We start from the raw sequence: 17,402 nt of genomic DNA, 5'->3' as shown, positions 1-17,402 counted from the left end.
ATTTTTGTAAGTGTGGTAAACATGTAATTATTAATTTTGTCATTTGACATATCACTCCATGCTTTCAAGGTGAAAAGATTTACTAAACCACCGAACTGACATCAGCTGAACAACTACCGAAATGCATCATTTTCCTTTTATCACTTAGAAGCTGCTTTGAAACGATCTGTATTGTATAAAGCACTTGACTTAACTAAACTGAAATGCAAAATGCTGGTTTTGGTTATAGATTTATAGTTAACCAAGATCATGATTATTGCAGAGATTTTAAAGTGCTTTTTATTTGGCAATTATATTCCCAGGAGACCACGCCGCTAGTTTAGTTCTGTGAACATGACAGCTTTGTAAGACATTTTATTAGTGTTATTCGCAAGACTGCTGATAAAATTAATTAATGTAAATCAGTTCTGTCAGATTCAGTGATTCGTTCACTTACAGTATTGTTCATGGGAAGTCTGTGTGTCATTTTACTTGCTTTAAAATGTCACATGATCCTTCAAAAATCCTTCTAATATGCTGATTTGCTGCTCATTTCATGACTACATTTACATGCTCACCAAAAATGCGATTATTTGTAATAATCAGAGTAAGGTCTTAAGATGTCTAAAACAAGTGAGATGTTTACATGACACGAGCAGAACTCTTCACTCCAGTTTACATTATTTAAATATGGCTATACAAGCATACAGTATGCAAGTTAACGGCCATTATTTTTATGCATGTACTGGATATTATTCAGCATTTTCAGCGTGTCAGCAACAAACAAGATCCGTGTTGAACTTAGCACATGCACTTTGGTCAGAATAGATATTAATGTGATTAAGGTGCTTGTTTATTGCGATTAAAATCGGCATACACCACATAGTTCAATGCAAATATGATTACTACGATTATGAGCTAAATCATAGCCTGGATGCCAGCCGAACTTAGCCCCGTCCACAAATGTTTTAGGCTGGGCAGTTCAGTCTGGCCTTGCTCCATAGAGGAGTAATTATCCCCGAACAGAAACTGTTCGGACCAATGAAATCATCAGGATGGGCTTTAGACGATGACGGAGAGATGATCAACAGTAACGTAATCACCACGTCATCAAACGGGCTTGGATTATATTTTTTCGAATCCTAAACGGAGAGCTTGTTTGTATCTGCATTCACCTTCACAATTTCTCTCAGAAATGAGGATCATGCTGGGTAAGTACTCTGTGTATCATTAAATTATTTTTTACAACACTGGCAAAGATCGTGTATTCCAGCCAAGCCTGCAGTCTCCCTCTCATTTACTGAAGCTTTCACGCCTCGATCGCCCCCCGGTGACCGGTCCCAGTATAGCCGCCGCTCTGTGTTTTCTAATGGACGCAAGGCAAACTAAATAATAAAATTTCACTTCAAAAAATGTTCCCCAAAGTTAGTTTATGTCACTGAAGGCTGTTATCATCACGATGATTTCATTTCAAGTGTTCATTTTTAAAATAAGTTTACTTTGAGTTAGTTATTTGATGCTATAAAAACGGGGGGTGTGACGTCATGATTGACAGCTGAGACTGACGGCTTCTCTGAGTGAAGTTGTCACTGAGGCACTAACAGACTTTTTTCGAAATTTTTGGGAGCAGATTGGAGCTTTAGCTTTAATTTCTACATTTCCATAACTGTTTATTTCACACCAACATAATTAATTGTTCTGCATCTGCGAGAGTGTGGGCGGGCTTTTGATATCGCGACTGTACTTCCTGCTCTACTTCCTGCGCTCTACTGCGCAACTCCGGTCCCGAAATCGCTACTGCGCAGACTCGGCCCCAAGATGTCAGCGCCGTGCACCCCCGCCTGAAAGCTTCAAATCTGCTAAGCGGAAACGGATGATGTCGAGTCGTCCATATTTTTTTACGGTCTATGATTCCAGCGCGTGTGGAGACAGGGTTGCCATACGTTTTTACTATAAAACCCGCCAACTCCTAGCCCTAAACAATAGCTTCTCGGGGGGTTCTATGGGAAAAATGGTGTTTGGGGGGTAAAATGTGTGTTATTTTGGCAAGGTTGCTGCTAAAATTCGCACTCATGGGTCTATATATCACATAATAGTTGCTTCAACCAGCGGACATAGAAAACAACCCGTGGAAAAAGACGCGGACTTGGCCACACAGTGCAGTTGAACTCTGTTGACATTTGACAATGCGTCGCTTCGTTGCTCTGATTGGTTGTAGGTCTGTCCAATTGAGGTCTTTCATTGAGTATGACCACGTCAGGCTAGCTAAATCGCATTAGTTTGATCAAAGTATTGCCTTTTCTTGAGGTAAAGTTTAATCACGATATTGCCAAAATTATAATCGCATTATAAGTGCATGAAAACACACTCAAAGTTAAAACCCCCCCCCCCCGGAATTCCTTGAATAGAAAGTTCAAAATATCAGCATTTGTTTTAAATATGTTTTGTAATTATCATGGAAGTTTTTAACTTTAAGGCACCCGTGGTGAAGAAAATGTATCTATTTCTGTTTAAAAAAATCTTACTGACTTTGAACGGCAGTGTATTAAATATATTATTAATAATTATTGTTAAGTAGGCTATTGTTCTTTTTAGTGTTCTGTTTTGTGAAAACATTTTCTGTACTTTACTTGTTGCTTTAAACTTGGTACTTTAAGCATTCTGTATTTATATTCGGATATAATTTTATTAATGCTTGTCCAAGCGCTAACTGCAAGACTTGTTGTGGTTTGGGGGAAGGGTCTTATGCGAGTCTGTGCTGCACGCTGCCAAACCGTCACTTTCTAAATGAATGTTTTTGTGTGTGGGATTTGCTAAAGAAAGTAGGAGTGTGTCTTCCCCAGCAGCTGAGGTCTCAGTGCTGCCTCATATCAGGAAGCCTCTGACTCACTCAGACAAAAACAATGTCATAAAGCAACGTACAGGATTACTCGCGAGGCTGCTCGATGACATCATGAGAGAACTCGTGTGATTAACAGCTCCATAGCTCTGATCCCGGTTCTAGCTAGGGTATCTCTCAGCGATTGGTCTCACCTGTCACTGAGGCATCTTTTTGGTAATAACAACCACATGCCTCTGTCCCCTGTAGGGAAACAGGCCCAGGCGTACAGACAGAGCATACACATTTTTCATTTGTACAGTTGGCTCAGGGACGATTCAGTCGGTGCAAATGTTCAGGACAGCCGTGTTAGGAATCCACAGAGTGATGCATTGTGGGTTTAGTTGATCACTGTTTGGAAACCAGACTGGGAACTTGGGAGCAGCTGCCAGCTTTCCTGAGGTTGTCATTGGGTTGTCATGGACGCCGTCATTGGAAGATCAAAAACATGAATCTAACTTTGCTCTTTTACCAAAGTACCCATTTTATTTTTTCCAGCTCATACCTAACATCTAGTGTGTGTGTGTGTGTGCCCTTGTTTATATTACATTGTGGGGACCAAATGTCCTCATAAGGATGGTAAAACTTGAGATTACCTACATTGTGGGAACCAGCCAGCGGTCCCCACTTTTCAAAAAGCTTCTCAATCATACAGGATGAGTTTTTTTGAGAAAGTAAAAATGCAGAATGTGTTCTGTGATGGGTAGGTTTTGGGGCAGGGGCAGTGTAGGGGGATAGAAAATACGGTTTGTACGGTATAAAAACCATTATATCTATGGAGAGTCCCCACAAAGATAGTGAACCAGGTGTGTGTGTGTGTGTGTGTGTGTGTGTGTGTGTGTGTGTGTGTGTGTGTTTTAGTTCATTTTTTAAATGTTATTTTATTTTATTAAATAATTGTATTTTATTTTTTCATTTCTGCAGTCAAAGCAGAATATAGCAAAGTTTAATACCTATAATACATATAGAAATTAAAATTGTACATAAAAAATAGTGTTTATATATATATATATATATATATATATATATATATATATATATATATATATATATATATATATATATATAAAATATGTGATATATAAAATTGTTTTATTTATTTTATTTAGTTTTAAATGTTTACATTTTATTTTAATTAATTTGTGTTTTTTTATCAGTATATATTCTGCAATCAGAACAGTATTTTTTCTATCAAATGTCTTTTATGTTGACCGCATAACTCGTACATTTGAACTCATACAGAACATTGAACTCATACATTTAAACTACGGTAAATGAAACTAGAAAACGCCCTAATTGATATAAATTAGTTGAAAACGAAATGAAGGACAGCTGCATTTAGCTAAATATTTAGCTCCAAATAAGACAATGCAGATACTCAATTAAATCACTGTATTCATATTCAAATCCACTGTATCATTTCGTCAGCACCTGTATGTCATTGTGTATGTAATGTTGCCGAATCAGATACGATAAGATGTGACCAGAGGTATAGCGGCATATAGGATATGCCAGATAGTACAAGGTCAAAGTCACTAGGGCTTGTAATGACTGTTTGGGAAAGGAGGTGCCACCAGCGAGAGCTGCGAGCATGAGCAGTCTGGGTGGAACACACAACCCAGTGAACTCATTCACGATTACACACATACCTACTACAAGCATTTGCACCCTTGGCTCTAGAGGTTTGGTGGAGACCACCTTCTTAATTAGTAGTCTGTCCTTTAGGTGTCTTGGAAAACATGCATTATGTTCCTGTGATGCTTGAAATTTGATTAGCTATATCCTAAATAAATCTGTTAGCCATAAAGCACAGCTTAAGCCCTGCAGTGATAGATGAAAGGATAGGCAGGGAAGATTTTGGGAAACTGATAGCATAGAGACAGGATCATTTTCTAAGAATATCCACATTTATTTCAAGGTCAGAATTGAGGGACTGTCACTTAGAATTTGTATTTTTAGTTTTACAGATGTACAGCTGCCATGTGTGTTTGTCCCCCCCGTTTGCTTAAACCTCCTCCAGGAACTCGAGATGAAGCTCAGCCTGACACATCCTTCAAGGGCCAACATCTCCCCCAGTTCTCAGCGTGGTGTGACGGGGGACGTCATCATGCAACTTATTATACCACAAGTGTGGCATGGCCTGATTTTAAACGACAAGCTGAGCCTGGGGTCGTTGGAACTGAATCTAGGCATATTTTGCCCCAGCTTTCCATCCCTCGCTTTTTTCGTTTGCTCACTGTGTGCTGCATGGCTGTACACGCTTCAGTGATTTCCATAAAATCTTGTGGATGTAGATTTTCTAGATTGGGATTATAAAAAGGGTTGCCATTGCTGAAAATTGGGTTATATGTGCAGAGGGCATGAATAAATAGGGAATAATTGCAGATTATATATAGAATATATCTTTAGTTGTGAGATTCTAAAAAGTCAGCTTGAAATTTAAATTGACCCCATTTACTTACAATTTTTTTTAGCTTATTGATTCAACAGTCCACGGTATTCCAAAGTAGCCCTCTTATTTTTTTTAGCCTTTAGCAACTTCCCATATACAGACTACTTTTCACTCTTTTTGATGATAGTTTATTTATAATAATACATTTTTAGTAATAATGTATGTATTAAATAATTTATTAATAGCTAATTAAAGCTCATGGTACAAAGAAATATTTAGGTAAAATGATAGCTATTTTCAGTTGCCTTTTTACTAAAATATATTTTTATTTTGTTTCAAACTAAAGTTTCCCTCAATTTTGTTCATTGTTTAGGCAGCCCATTATGGTTTGGAACAGAGTTTTGCATTTTGCATGAGTGGTTTTTAATTACCCAGAGAACAACATCAGAATTGAATTGAATTGAATTAATTGGGCCTGGAAAGGCACAGTCTTCTGTGAGTGATTAAGATCCTTCAATATGCTCCCATAGTCTGTCAGTAATGCTTATATAGGTCATTGTGTTCACAGAGTGCCGTGCAAAGCCATTGAGGTGCCCTCTACAGATAACACAACATTTGAGTCAGGCCTCCAAATGCGTATTTACCCTGTAAACGGCAAGGCTTTCTCAGTGAGCGACGGACTGTTTGTGTTCAGGTCCACTGAGCAAAGTACAACTGATGACATGGATTCTCTCAGGATGTGTGATTGTGTGCAGAGCCGGCAGTTCTAGTTCCAGTCTGAGTGCGCTTAGGGTGATGACATCCTATTTTGGTCAGCTGTGACTGTGATTTTGTCTGAACGTTCTGTTATAATTAAGATAGATAGATAGATAGATAGATAGATAGATAGATAGATAGATAGATAGATAGATAGATAGATAGATAGATAGATAGATAGATAGATAGATAGATAGATTAATTAAAGAAAAATTAAAAAATCCTCACATAAACCAAACCAATAATAATATACAGAAATATAATGTAATAGTTATCAAACAGTTTGCACTGCATAAATTATGAATTAAATATAGGTAAATCCTTATTAAAGCTGCAACATTTCTTAAGTCATTTAGTCTTTTGTCAATAATGTCAGTTGTGTGTTCTCGCTCTCCTCTCTCCAACGAGCCACACATCCGCCTCTTCTCTATCACTTGTTTCATTTGCTCCGGTTAGATAATGCTTGTATACGGCATTTCAGAATGTTTGTAAACAATCGGCACCAAGATACTTCTGGGTGGCAGAACGCGAGTGGCTTCTACTGACAAACTGAAGAGATCAGCCGGCTAGTGTAAACGGTTACATAGTTAAGAACATTGTTGTTGATTAAAGTTGAAACTATGATGAAAACGTGTTGTGTTTGGGGTTGCACCATCAGATATACAGCAAAAGGTGTAGGATTTTATCGATTTCCTTCAGAAGTTAAATATATCCAGCAAAACCTGTGGGTGAGGAGGCTAAAGCGAGTGGACATCATCAAAAGTGGCGCTACAGAGAAGTATTCTCAAAACGGTCCATCTACAAAATCATTGCAGAGCATGATTATCTTCAGCTGGGGAAATTCGAGACTAATATTAGTAAACTTTAGATCTCTTTTAAAGAACAAACTCATTGCCGGTCACTGCCGGGAGTAAAAGTAGGAAGAGACCGAACTTCTAGTGTCATGTAGGCTACTGATCGAATTTCAATGGAAGAAATAGGAAAAGCAAAACATGGATGGCTGAGGATGATTGATGCTTGTACCACACTGGCTTTATCATCACTGCGAGTTTAGTTTGAGTGAATGCCTAACGTTAGCGGAGTAGCGCTAGTCTACCGCACGCTATCCTTTTGACCGTCAGGAATTTACTTCTGTGCGTATCTAGATCTATCTATCTAAAAAAAATGTCATTTTTTTATATACTTTTATATATTTCTTCTAAAATTATATGTTTTTTAAAAAGCTCTGTTTTTCCATCTTTTCCCCATATGCACCCTCTCATTGGATCATCTTTGCAGCAGGGGTCAGCCAAAGGTACAGCACTCAATTTTCTTTGAACCGAACATATTATAAATATGGTTTGCCTTTTGTTTTACAGTATGTGCACATTCAATGTACTAACAGTGTACTTACCCACAAAAGTAAGGTAACAACATGGGTTATGGTTAGGTTTAGGGGTAGCTTCAGGGACAGCAAAACAGGACTGTAAAGTAAAGTGCTACCAAAATTTAGCATAACAAATGGAAACTCAAAGTAACCATATTTCTCTGTTTCTTTAAAGACCTTTGCCTATGACCACTGTTTTTGGTCGATGGATGAGTCGGATACAGAGAAGTTTGCTGGTAAGTTTCTGCAAGCATTTCTTGAAAAATCCACTTTGTTTATTTCTTGGTTCAGTACCAAGTTTCTGTATCTTCTTGTTATGGTGGTTCTTGTTCTGGTGGTGCTGGTGGTAGTGAAGGCAAGTTATTGTTTACACATCAAGCTCATCCTTACTTAATTTTTCCAGAAAATATGTAATGTGTCACCTTGAAGTCTACAATACACTTACACTTTTACACTTTTTCTTTTAAGACAAATTAATTCCCCAAAAATTATTTCCGCTTTGAGACAAAGGCCAGGCCCATTTTTTTAAAATGCATCTGCATTTATAAGCAAAGGTTTTTTTGACAGTTAGCTGGATTTTGTTGCTATACTTTCTTTAAGCTAAATTATTTTGAACCATGAATCCTATTTTTTAGTGACAAGCACTTTTCAACTCAAAATCCTCATCACATTAATCTGTAGAACAATCTCTTTTTAACAGTATTTGTTGAGATGTTATGTTCTCCTGGTTTCCCTGTTTCCACATACACATCCTCTCCTTCACTTCATGAATCATCTCAGAATTCAGTGAAGCCTACTTTAGGATAATGACCTTAATTGAGCTTAATTTTCATTTTAGGGTGAAATATCATTGATATGTTTTTACTGGGTTTTGTGAGGTTAACCTCTAAAGATTTAATCTATATTGGGATTCTATATTTTTTTTTTACAGGTCAAGATGTAGTGTTTCAGTGCCTTGGGGAGAGTCTTTTGCACAATGCTTTTCAGGGTTACAATGCCTGTATTTTTGCCTATGGGCAGACTGGTGAGTAATATTTTGTACACAGTGACCTTTGCTCATGTTTTTAATGCACTGAACTAAGGCTGTGAGATTAATCATATTTGATTTTCCAACGATTATGAAACCAAGATAATTGAGAAAAAAAAAAAATTGTGCCACTGTCACATTCAGCTGTTCACTTTTGTTCCTCCCTAAGTCCAACTTAACATCAATTCAGCTGAATTAAGTGTGTTGTAAAATGTAGTTTATTGTTGTTAAACTGCGGGACGTGCCTGATATTAAACAGTGTCATCAAAAGCAAATTGAGTCGCGAAAGAGACACCGTTCTCCTGGTGGCTTTCTGTGTGCGTGCTCCAAGACGGGGTGAAGCACACTTAAGCAAAATATACTGTGTGCTTCAGATACGCACCTAAGCACCTAAATGCCATTTTTGGAAAGTCTCCTTGTAAACACATTCGGTTATTTTTTAAGTGAATGTAAACAATTGAGAGAACGCATGTAACCGTAGTCTATATTGGATCTGTGCATTTGGTTTTAAAGTGACAGGAGCACAATATTACTGCTTTAATCTGTGCCATTAATGTTAAGACAAAGATAAAATCACTCACTAAATTATTTTTTTAAACTGTAGCTTTAATAAGGATTATTCTATATTAAATATATACTGTGAAGACCATGCAGTATTATTTTACATTTGATTACTTTATTCAGTTAGTGTTGTAGGCTAATACTTATCTGAATACCACTGTTAGTACATATTCCTGAAAAAACTAAAAGCACTGTTTCTTTCATTAGTATTTTTTGTTCTTTTTTATCTATTTTTGTCAATTTTTTGTAGTTAGTTTCTTTGTTCTTGTATTGCTGACTGTTTACTTGTCTTCTGTAACTACTTGGCAACATTAGTCAACCTAGTGTTAATTTTAATTATTGGTAACTGATATGTAAAATTACTCATATCATGAAATAAGACTTTGTAATCTTTCCAATAATCGTGTTAAGTAATCATGATCATTATTTTTGGCATAACCGAGCAGCCTTACTCTAAACTAAATATAACCATTGCTTTTTGTAATCTTTTTATGTTAAGTAGCTTGAGATCATTTCTTGTCTCCTGTGGTGTCATTTCCCTCAGGCTCTGGAAAGTCGTACACCATGATGGGTTCGGTGGACCAGCCCGGTTTGATCCCCAGACTCTGCAGCTCTCTGTTTGACCGGACCATACAACACCAGCGAGAGCAAGAGAGCTTCACCGTGGAAGTCTCTTATATGGAAATCTACAATGAGAAAGTCCGGGACCTGTTGGACCCCAAAGGGTGAAGCCTATTGTGTCTTATGTTCAGTCTCATAGCTGTACTCTGCTATAGATGTTGATCTTACACAATATCTGTTTGCTGTGTTCACACAGGAGTCGACAGGCCTTGAGAGTGAGAGAACATAAAGTTTTGGGGCCTTATGTCGACGGTCTGTCCAGACTTGCGGTCGAAAGCTACAAGGTAACAAAACCTTTTATGGCTTTAATGGGAGAATGACATGCACTTCGCACAATCATTAATCTTTCACATCTTTTTTTCTCTTTTTTTTTTTTTTTTTTTTTTTTTTTTACAATACATTCTGTCATTCAGTTGGTCATGTGGTTCATTTATCCCCTCTTTGGGTCTGTAGTTTATGCTGAGCAAATCCTGCTTTAGGAATGCTTGCAGTCAGCTCACAAGTTGGCATGTGTCACTGCTAAAGTTTTTGGTGTTGTGGAAATCTTAGCCATTCAAAAGCATGCACAGAATTTTCAGAAAGCAGATTTCCACAGATTTTTGCAGTATTTGATTATTTTGTTTAAAAATAGTTCTTTACATATCCCTTTCTTGTTCATTTATTAATTATACTGAAGTATGTTGGATTTAATTGGATTAAATGCGTTGACTTAAATGTTCTTCCAAATCTAAATCCATTCTGTAGAATTCTACAGATTCCAGCGTGGAAGTCATTTCAAAACCTAAAAACAGGTTACTTTGCAAAACCCATATTTCATCAGAATTGTGTATGTCTTATTTTTAGAAGCCATATTCAGGACATATTTACTGCTTTTCTTTTGTCTTTTCTTTGAATAAAAATAACTGTGTACTTAAGTGTTCAGTTGTTCTGACCTTTAAAGTACATCCGGGATTCTAATCATGTCCCTTTTCCAATCCAAAGGACATAGAGTCCTTGATGTCTGAGGGGAATAAATCCCGCACTGTGGCGGCCACCAATATGAATGAAGAGAGCAGTCGCTCCCATGCGGTTTTCAATATCATCCTCACGCACACGCTGAAGGACCTGCAGTCAGGGGTAAGAACACACTTTAAATACACTGTTCTGATCCTGAGAAATTATTTACATAGATTAGGATATAGATACAAGATAAGACAAGTAGAAAATCACTTAAATGGGTCAAATGGGTTTAATGCATTTTATTAATTTTTTAAAGTCCACTTAGAGTGTTAGTCAAAGTTTCTTGCAGTATAATCTTGATAATTTCCCCCCATCAGTTTTTGCCAGTGTACCTTTTTTGACTATTTTATCCATTATGATTGGCTTTGCATACCAGCATAGTTTGTTTTTTAAGGCTGGGTCAAGGTTCTGAATAATGAATAAACATTGAGATGCAAATATGGGTTGTTATATGTTAATATATTCATAACTTTACAATCATAATGTCTGATTTAATTTTTTTTGCAGCTCCTTATCGTACATTTTGGGTTGGGAGCATTGAGCTGTAAGCATCAGAGTCTGTCCTCAAAATCTCTTATTTTAAGAGCAAGGAAAACCTGATACATTCCTCTTTAAATGTCTTGTTTAATTTGGGAATAGTCTTGCTTCTGCTGTCTGATGATAAAACCCAGATCTTGAATGTTCAAGGCCCTCCTTATGAAATAAAGCCATGTACTGCAGGAAGGGGAAGGTTGAGAGAATGAGTCATCGTGTCCAGCCCAGATGATCTCATAGATGGATGCGTCTGAATACCTTTTATCAGCTGATGTGGACCTGTCCTGGCACAGTCCAGTGTTCAGTCTAAAATATTCCTCTTAGATTAATGACACTGCCCTTGCTTTTGTTCCATTCACTTTAGATCATACATGTAGTTTCCTATTTATAATATTCCACATGTCATTTCTTTCATTCAGTTCCAAAGATCTCTGTTACTACAAATGTCAATCAAAGTATATAGGATTGGAACTACTAAATAAGAAGAACATTGTGTGAACTTTACCATTTAAGGGCACTTAAAGCCCATGGTAACCTTCTCTTATCGGCTTTACCGCCAGCATGGGGAGAGCTCATGCAAATGGGAGGAAAATGGATGAATAAATTATAGTTTGTCCGAGTTTAGACGTCAACTGATCTCATTTGGCGCTGTCCTGGTGTCACTGCGCTTTTCTTTTGTGGCGTAGGTTGTGATCACCTGACTCGACTCGTGTCCTGCCCCTAATCTATAATTCATTCGAGCCTGGACTGTGCTGGTCACTCAACAGGTGTAACACTACAGCAGAGATCTAAACTTAGCATGCTGTCACTAAAACAAAGCAATGATAGATTTTTAGCCTGCATATACACACACACACTAGTCCCAGCCCTTATGTATGTGGTGTTTGTCAGCTCAGCCATCGATAATGATGTGTGTATTTTTCCTGCACAGTCATCAGTGCTGCCTTTTGCATGCTGTGGTTTCCCATGCAAACAGCTCTGTGGGGTTATGGGACTGCTGGAGAAGAAGAAAGGGCAATTGATTACCTCAGATTTCCATATTCTTTTGTTTTAAATATGTTTTTAAAAGGCCTGTACACGCCAAGCCGATGGTCTGTCATCGTGCAAAGGCGGGCGGTTTTTGTGTTTCGGCTGGTTTTCGTTTATTCGGGGTGTTCCCGCGCCATTGGCTCTGGTCAGATATAGTCTGGGTTTTTTTGGGGGACGATTCAGCATGTTGAATCTGTGTCTGGCCATCAGTGAGAGAGATCACTGATTGGCTGTTCAGATAAGCGAATGAATCAGTGCACTAGAATGAAAGCACAATGATTAAAGCGAGCAGATAAGCCAAAAAACAGGATGCTGTTATAATTATATATAATAATAATAAGGTAATCTTGCCTATGCATTCGCATGCATAAATATTTTCATAATAACATAAGCTGACTGGAATGAAGAAATGGTCAGTGTGATTGATAATAAAAGTGTTAAGCAAGGGCTGAGTTGTTTACACTTTGTATATCTTGAGTCCTAGTTTCGGTTTTCATTTTTGAATGACAAATAAACCATTGATACTGGTTGATATGGACAGATATTTGCTTACACGCATGCTCAGAACACACGTGTTCATTGACAGTCTTATTTAGTCCTTTTGGTGTGTTCAAGCGTAGCTTTGTGGCCGAGACGCAGCTGTCGAGAGGGTGACAACACAGTCAGCTTTATCAGCTCTAGTTTGACGTTGGCTTGTTGTGTCCCAGGCTCAATATATCATGGAAAACAGCTTTGCTTGTCCATGCAAACTTGCCCCTATCTAACGCTAGCAGTTCTACCAGTGTGTTGCTATGCAGTTGCTAAGGTGTCCTGAGGGGTTAGTGCATAGTTGAGCATTTGCTGGATTTTTCTGATTGGATTTCAGGGCATTGCAATGCAGTTTCTAATAAGTTCTCGGGGGTTCATGTGTAGCAATGTAGATGCTAGGTTGTTCTGGGTGGTTGTCTGGGTGTTGCTGTCCATTTGCTAAGGTTTTCTTAGTCGCTACTTTGTACTCTACTATCTACTAGTTATCGCCTACAAAACAACCACTGGCTCTGCACCAATATACCTAAACTCACTTGTTCAGACTTACACACCCGCCAGAAGCTTGCGTTCTGCGAGCGAGCGGCGCCTCGTGGTTCCATTCCAAAGAGACATGAAATCGCTCTCACGGACATTTTCCTGGACCGTTCCCAGCTGGTGGAATGACCTGCCGATCTCAATTCGTGCTGCCGAGTCTAGCCATTTTTAAAAAACATCTTAAGACACATCTTTCCAATTGCACTTGACCAATACAGAATAGCACTTACTGATCACCACAGCAACGACCAAAAGCACACTCCTGGATCATATCTACGTCTCTCATCCGGATTTGTGCCTTAAGGCGGGTGTGTTTCATAGTTATCATAACTATCAAAATCCAGTGTTCTGTATTTTGCGTACGTGAGTTTTTTTTAGATGGCTATTGCTGCGCGTTTAGCTAGAATGCCATATAAAACCAACCCATTGGGCCACTGAATCTGCATTAACGACAACAGTTGGGGCAACAGCCTTAGTCCTAATGGGTAGCTATCAAAATCCAGTGTTCGGCATTTTGCGTACGTGAGTTTTTGTTGTAGATGTCTATAAAAAAAAAAAAGTGTGTACTGGGCTAATTAATTGAGATTTCTTACAGGTTGTTGGCCTTGTCTGTTTCGTTGCTTCTATTACTCTTCCCTTTTTTGTAAGTCGCTTTGGATAAAAACGTCTGCTAAATGATTAAATGTAAATGTAAATGTAGCTATGCTATTGCCAGAGTGTTCTGAATGGTTGCCGTGGCCTGCTATGTGGATTCTAATGTGTCCGGAGGAGTTAAAGCATAACTATGCATGACGACACCCTAACAACAGGACACTCTAACAACTGTAGTTTCGAAGGTGTTCTGAAGGGCTATGCATGGCTATGTGGTTATTAGCGTGCTTTTCAGGGCATTGCTTTACAGTTGCTATGATGTTTTGGGAGCTTAATTCATAGCTACACTGTTGCTAAGGTGTTCTGGTGGTTGTCAGGGTGTTTCTATGCGGTCTCTACGTTGTTTTGAGGAGTAAATGCATGGCTTTATGGTTTCTAGGGGGTTCTGGTGGGTGTCAGGGTGTTGCTATGCAACTGCTAAGGTGTTCTGAAGGGTTAATCCATAGCTACACAGTTGCTAAGGTGTTTTGGGTGGTTGTCAATATGTTGCTATGCAGTTTCTGAGGAGTTAACTTGCAGAGGTCATTCACATATAAAAAAAATCTTAGTTACATTAACAAGAACAACCTGTTAATTCTAAAGGTCAGCAAGAAGGTGGAAATGGGTAATTAAAAAGTAACTTGAGGCAATGCAAGTGGACTTGAGGGGAGGGGCTAAAAATGCTACAAAAGTAACGAATGTGCCTGCTAGCTGATTTAAAGATTAACGAATGAACTTAGTCTCTATATGATTCTGTATTCTCAGCCAATGTGCATGTGGAGCCTGAAGCTTTTGCAGCACAAGGACTGTCTTTGTTGTTGTAATGCACTGTAATGTTGGTCCAGCTCCCAGCCCCCCTCACGACTTCCCATATCCTCTCTCCTCCCGCTCGCATCTATCTGCCTCTCCTCTCAATTAAACCTCATCTCTGATGCTCAAACAGGGGGATTGTGTACAGTAAGGTCTGATGCTGGGGCATATAAAGGAACTCCACCCCACATACTGGTCCAATGCTGTGAAATAGAGAGGAGAACAATGGATGCTTGTCCCTTGCCCGCCATAGCCTCTCTTGCCATTGTTCTGTCGTAATATAGGACAGTTCACCAGAATTTGTCCAGCATGGTCATTCATACACAAATTTAACGTTTGAAGCCGTTTCCCTGGATTTCTAGGAGGACAAGCACAGACCACAGGCTTGACAACCATGGAAATGTTCAGTAGTGAGGCATTATGTTGCTTTTTCCTTTAATTATTAGTTCCCGCCACCTTTAGTTTGCTCTTTATTTCCAGAATAACTAAGCGCCATTCATGGAAAGATACATAAGGTCATGTGGCATACTGTTTAAAAAACAAAAAAAGGAGGTGGTGTATACTGTGCAGTGAGAACTAGTATTACATTTTGAACGTAACATTTCTCATTTCTTTTTTTGTACTCCCTCTTTTTCTACAGACAAGTGGGGAAAAGGTGAGTAAGCTGAGTCTGGTGGACCTGGCAGGAAGTGAGAGAGCTGCAAAGACAGGTGCTGCAGGCGAGCGGCTCAAGGAAGGCAGCAACATCAACAAGTGTGTGCACCCTTGTCTCATTCTGCATGAATCATTTTTGTAGTCTCTTTTTTTTAATTGAGTCTGTTTTGTCTTGGTACTTTTTTCACTTAATACACACACAGAAGGTTTGCATGAATCTTACAGAACCTGCCAGTTACAAGGTTATGTATGTATGTATGTATGTATGTATGTATATATATAGAGAGAGAGAGATTAGGGATGACATATATATATATATATATATACTTATATATATTTTTTTTACGGTTAATGCCGTAAAAAATTTATATATATATATATATATATATATATATATATATATATATATATATATATATATATATAAAATTTTTACGGCATTAACGGCACTCATTTTATTAACGCAGCACACATTTTCTGTTCGATCCATGGCCCATAGTTGGAGAAATTGATGTCAGCTATAGACGTAAATGATGCAGCAGCAAAATTTATAGAGAAAGAAAAGGGTTAAAAATAACATTACTCTGAAAGTGCAGTTATAGCCTACATAAGCAACCATATTTTCTGCTTAACTTTTATTAGACTCCAGGTCGAAAGAAAAGTGAAAAGTGTGTTTTTTCACTGAGCACATTCTCTGCAGTCTGAGCATGATGCACTGCAAGCTCACTCGCACTCTCATCCGAGGTAAATCATTAACACCATCACCGCTTACAGTACATGTGTTTTATTGAACTAAATACATTACAATCTGCTAAAATGAATACGCAGGTCCGTGTTCTTTACACTGTTCACGTGAATTGCGGCACATACACACACACACACACACACACACACACACACAAAATACCGGCAGTTCAATAGGGAATGCGCATCTTTTAAAGGGGCCACACTATATTCCAGCTCTTAAAGAGGCCACACTATTTTCCTTCTTGTGGAATATGGACCTCCTCCAGGTATGGTGTGGTACTGGTGCGCTTCCAGGTCCGCATGACAGCTTTCACATTACCAATTTTTCATATGAACTGTGCCCTCTTCTGAATTAAACTTCCAGTGTAGAAACTCCCTTTATTAATATTCTTAAAATGAGAGAAATCACAGCTTTTTCTGAATTTTTAAGCTAAGGCTTAAGAGACATGATCTAGTTATTTGAAAAACATCTGTGAAATTTGATACAGGTCTAGTCTTCATGCTCTGTTGAGTATGGTTTCACTAATAATAAATGTACATTTGCATAAAGCATTCATACATGCCCATACCCATGTTGATTAGAGTATTAAAAACTTAATAATTTAGGGTGCATTTAGAACTGATAAAAATGTGTGATTAAATTGCGATTAATCGCGAGTTAACACAATTTTTTTTTATTATTCGACTAATCGCGATTAAATATTTGAATTGATTGACAGCCCTAAAATATATATATATATAAGCCCTATATATATATATATATATATATATATATATATATATATATATATATATATATATATATATATATATATATATATAATTCTTTTTTTTTTACATATGTCCTAACACGGAAAAAAATTGAATGTCATTTTAAGGCTTCCTGTTTAGGTTTCAGTTTCTTCAAGTTAAATAAAAGTTAATCTTTTTTAGGATGCAATATGACCTTATTACTAGTAGGTTCTGTAAGATTCATGCAAACCTTCTTTTTATATATATATATATATATATATATATATATATATATATATATATATATATATATATATATATATATATATATATATATATATATATATATATATATATATATATATATATATATATATATATATATAATCATCATCATCATTTTCGTCATACAGAATCTTTTGGTAAAATATGGCCCAGATACTTTTTTTTTTTTTTATGTCTCTGAAAATCTGAGTCATCTCTGAATGTTTTCCTATGGCACTGAATTGAGGCGTTTCCTTTTCTGTTGAATGGGTGCTTTGCATTTTAAAGGCCACATATCATGGAAAAAAAATGTTTTGAAATGGTGTGGTCTTTTATGTAGACATACTCTTCATTTACAGTG

At 37.5% G+C, this 17,402-nt stretch overlaps 1 protein-coding gene across 3 annotated transcripts in view; it reads left to right on the top strand.

Annotated features, from left to right (window-relative positions):
• kif13ba (kinesin family member 13Ba) overlaps positions 1-17,402 on the top strand; it is a 70,645-nt gene that overhangs the window by 19,754 nt on the left and 33,489 nt on the right. For all 3 annotated transcript variants that reach the window (XM_067455756.1, XM_067455755.1, XM_067455757.1), the window contains exons 3-9: positions 7,284-7,299; positions 7,547-7,607; positions 8,303-8,395; positions 9,504-9,684; positions 9,777-9,864; positions 10,562-10,696; positions 15,285-15,397. In XM_067455756.1, the coding sequence (XP_067311857.1) occupies positions 7,284-7,299; positions 7,547-7,607; positions 8,303-8,395; positions 9,504-9,684; positions 9,777-9,864; positions 10,562-10,696; positions 15,285-15,397 (687 nt within the window). The remainder of the gene's footprint in view (positions 1-7,283; positions 7,300-7,546; positions 7,608-8,302; positions 8,396-9,503; positions 9,685-9,776; positions 9,865-10,561; positions 10,697-15,284; positions 15,398-17,402) is intronic.

Source organism: Pseudorasbora parva, chromosome 10 (genome assembly GCF_024679245.1).
Source record: "Pseudorasbora parva isolate DD20220531a chromosome 10, ASM2467924v1, whole genome shotgun sequence".
Taxonomy (NCBI): Eukaryota; Metazoa; Chordata; class Actinopteri; order Cypriniformes; family Gobionidae; genus Pseudorasbora; species Pseudorasbora parva.
This window is presented reverse-complemented; position numbering and strand designations above follow the sequence as displayed.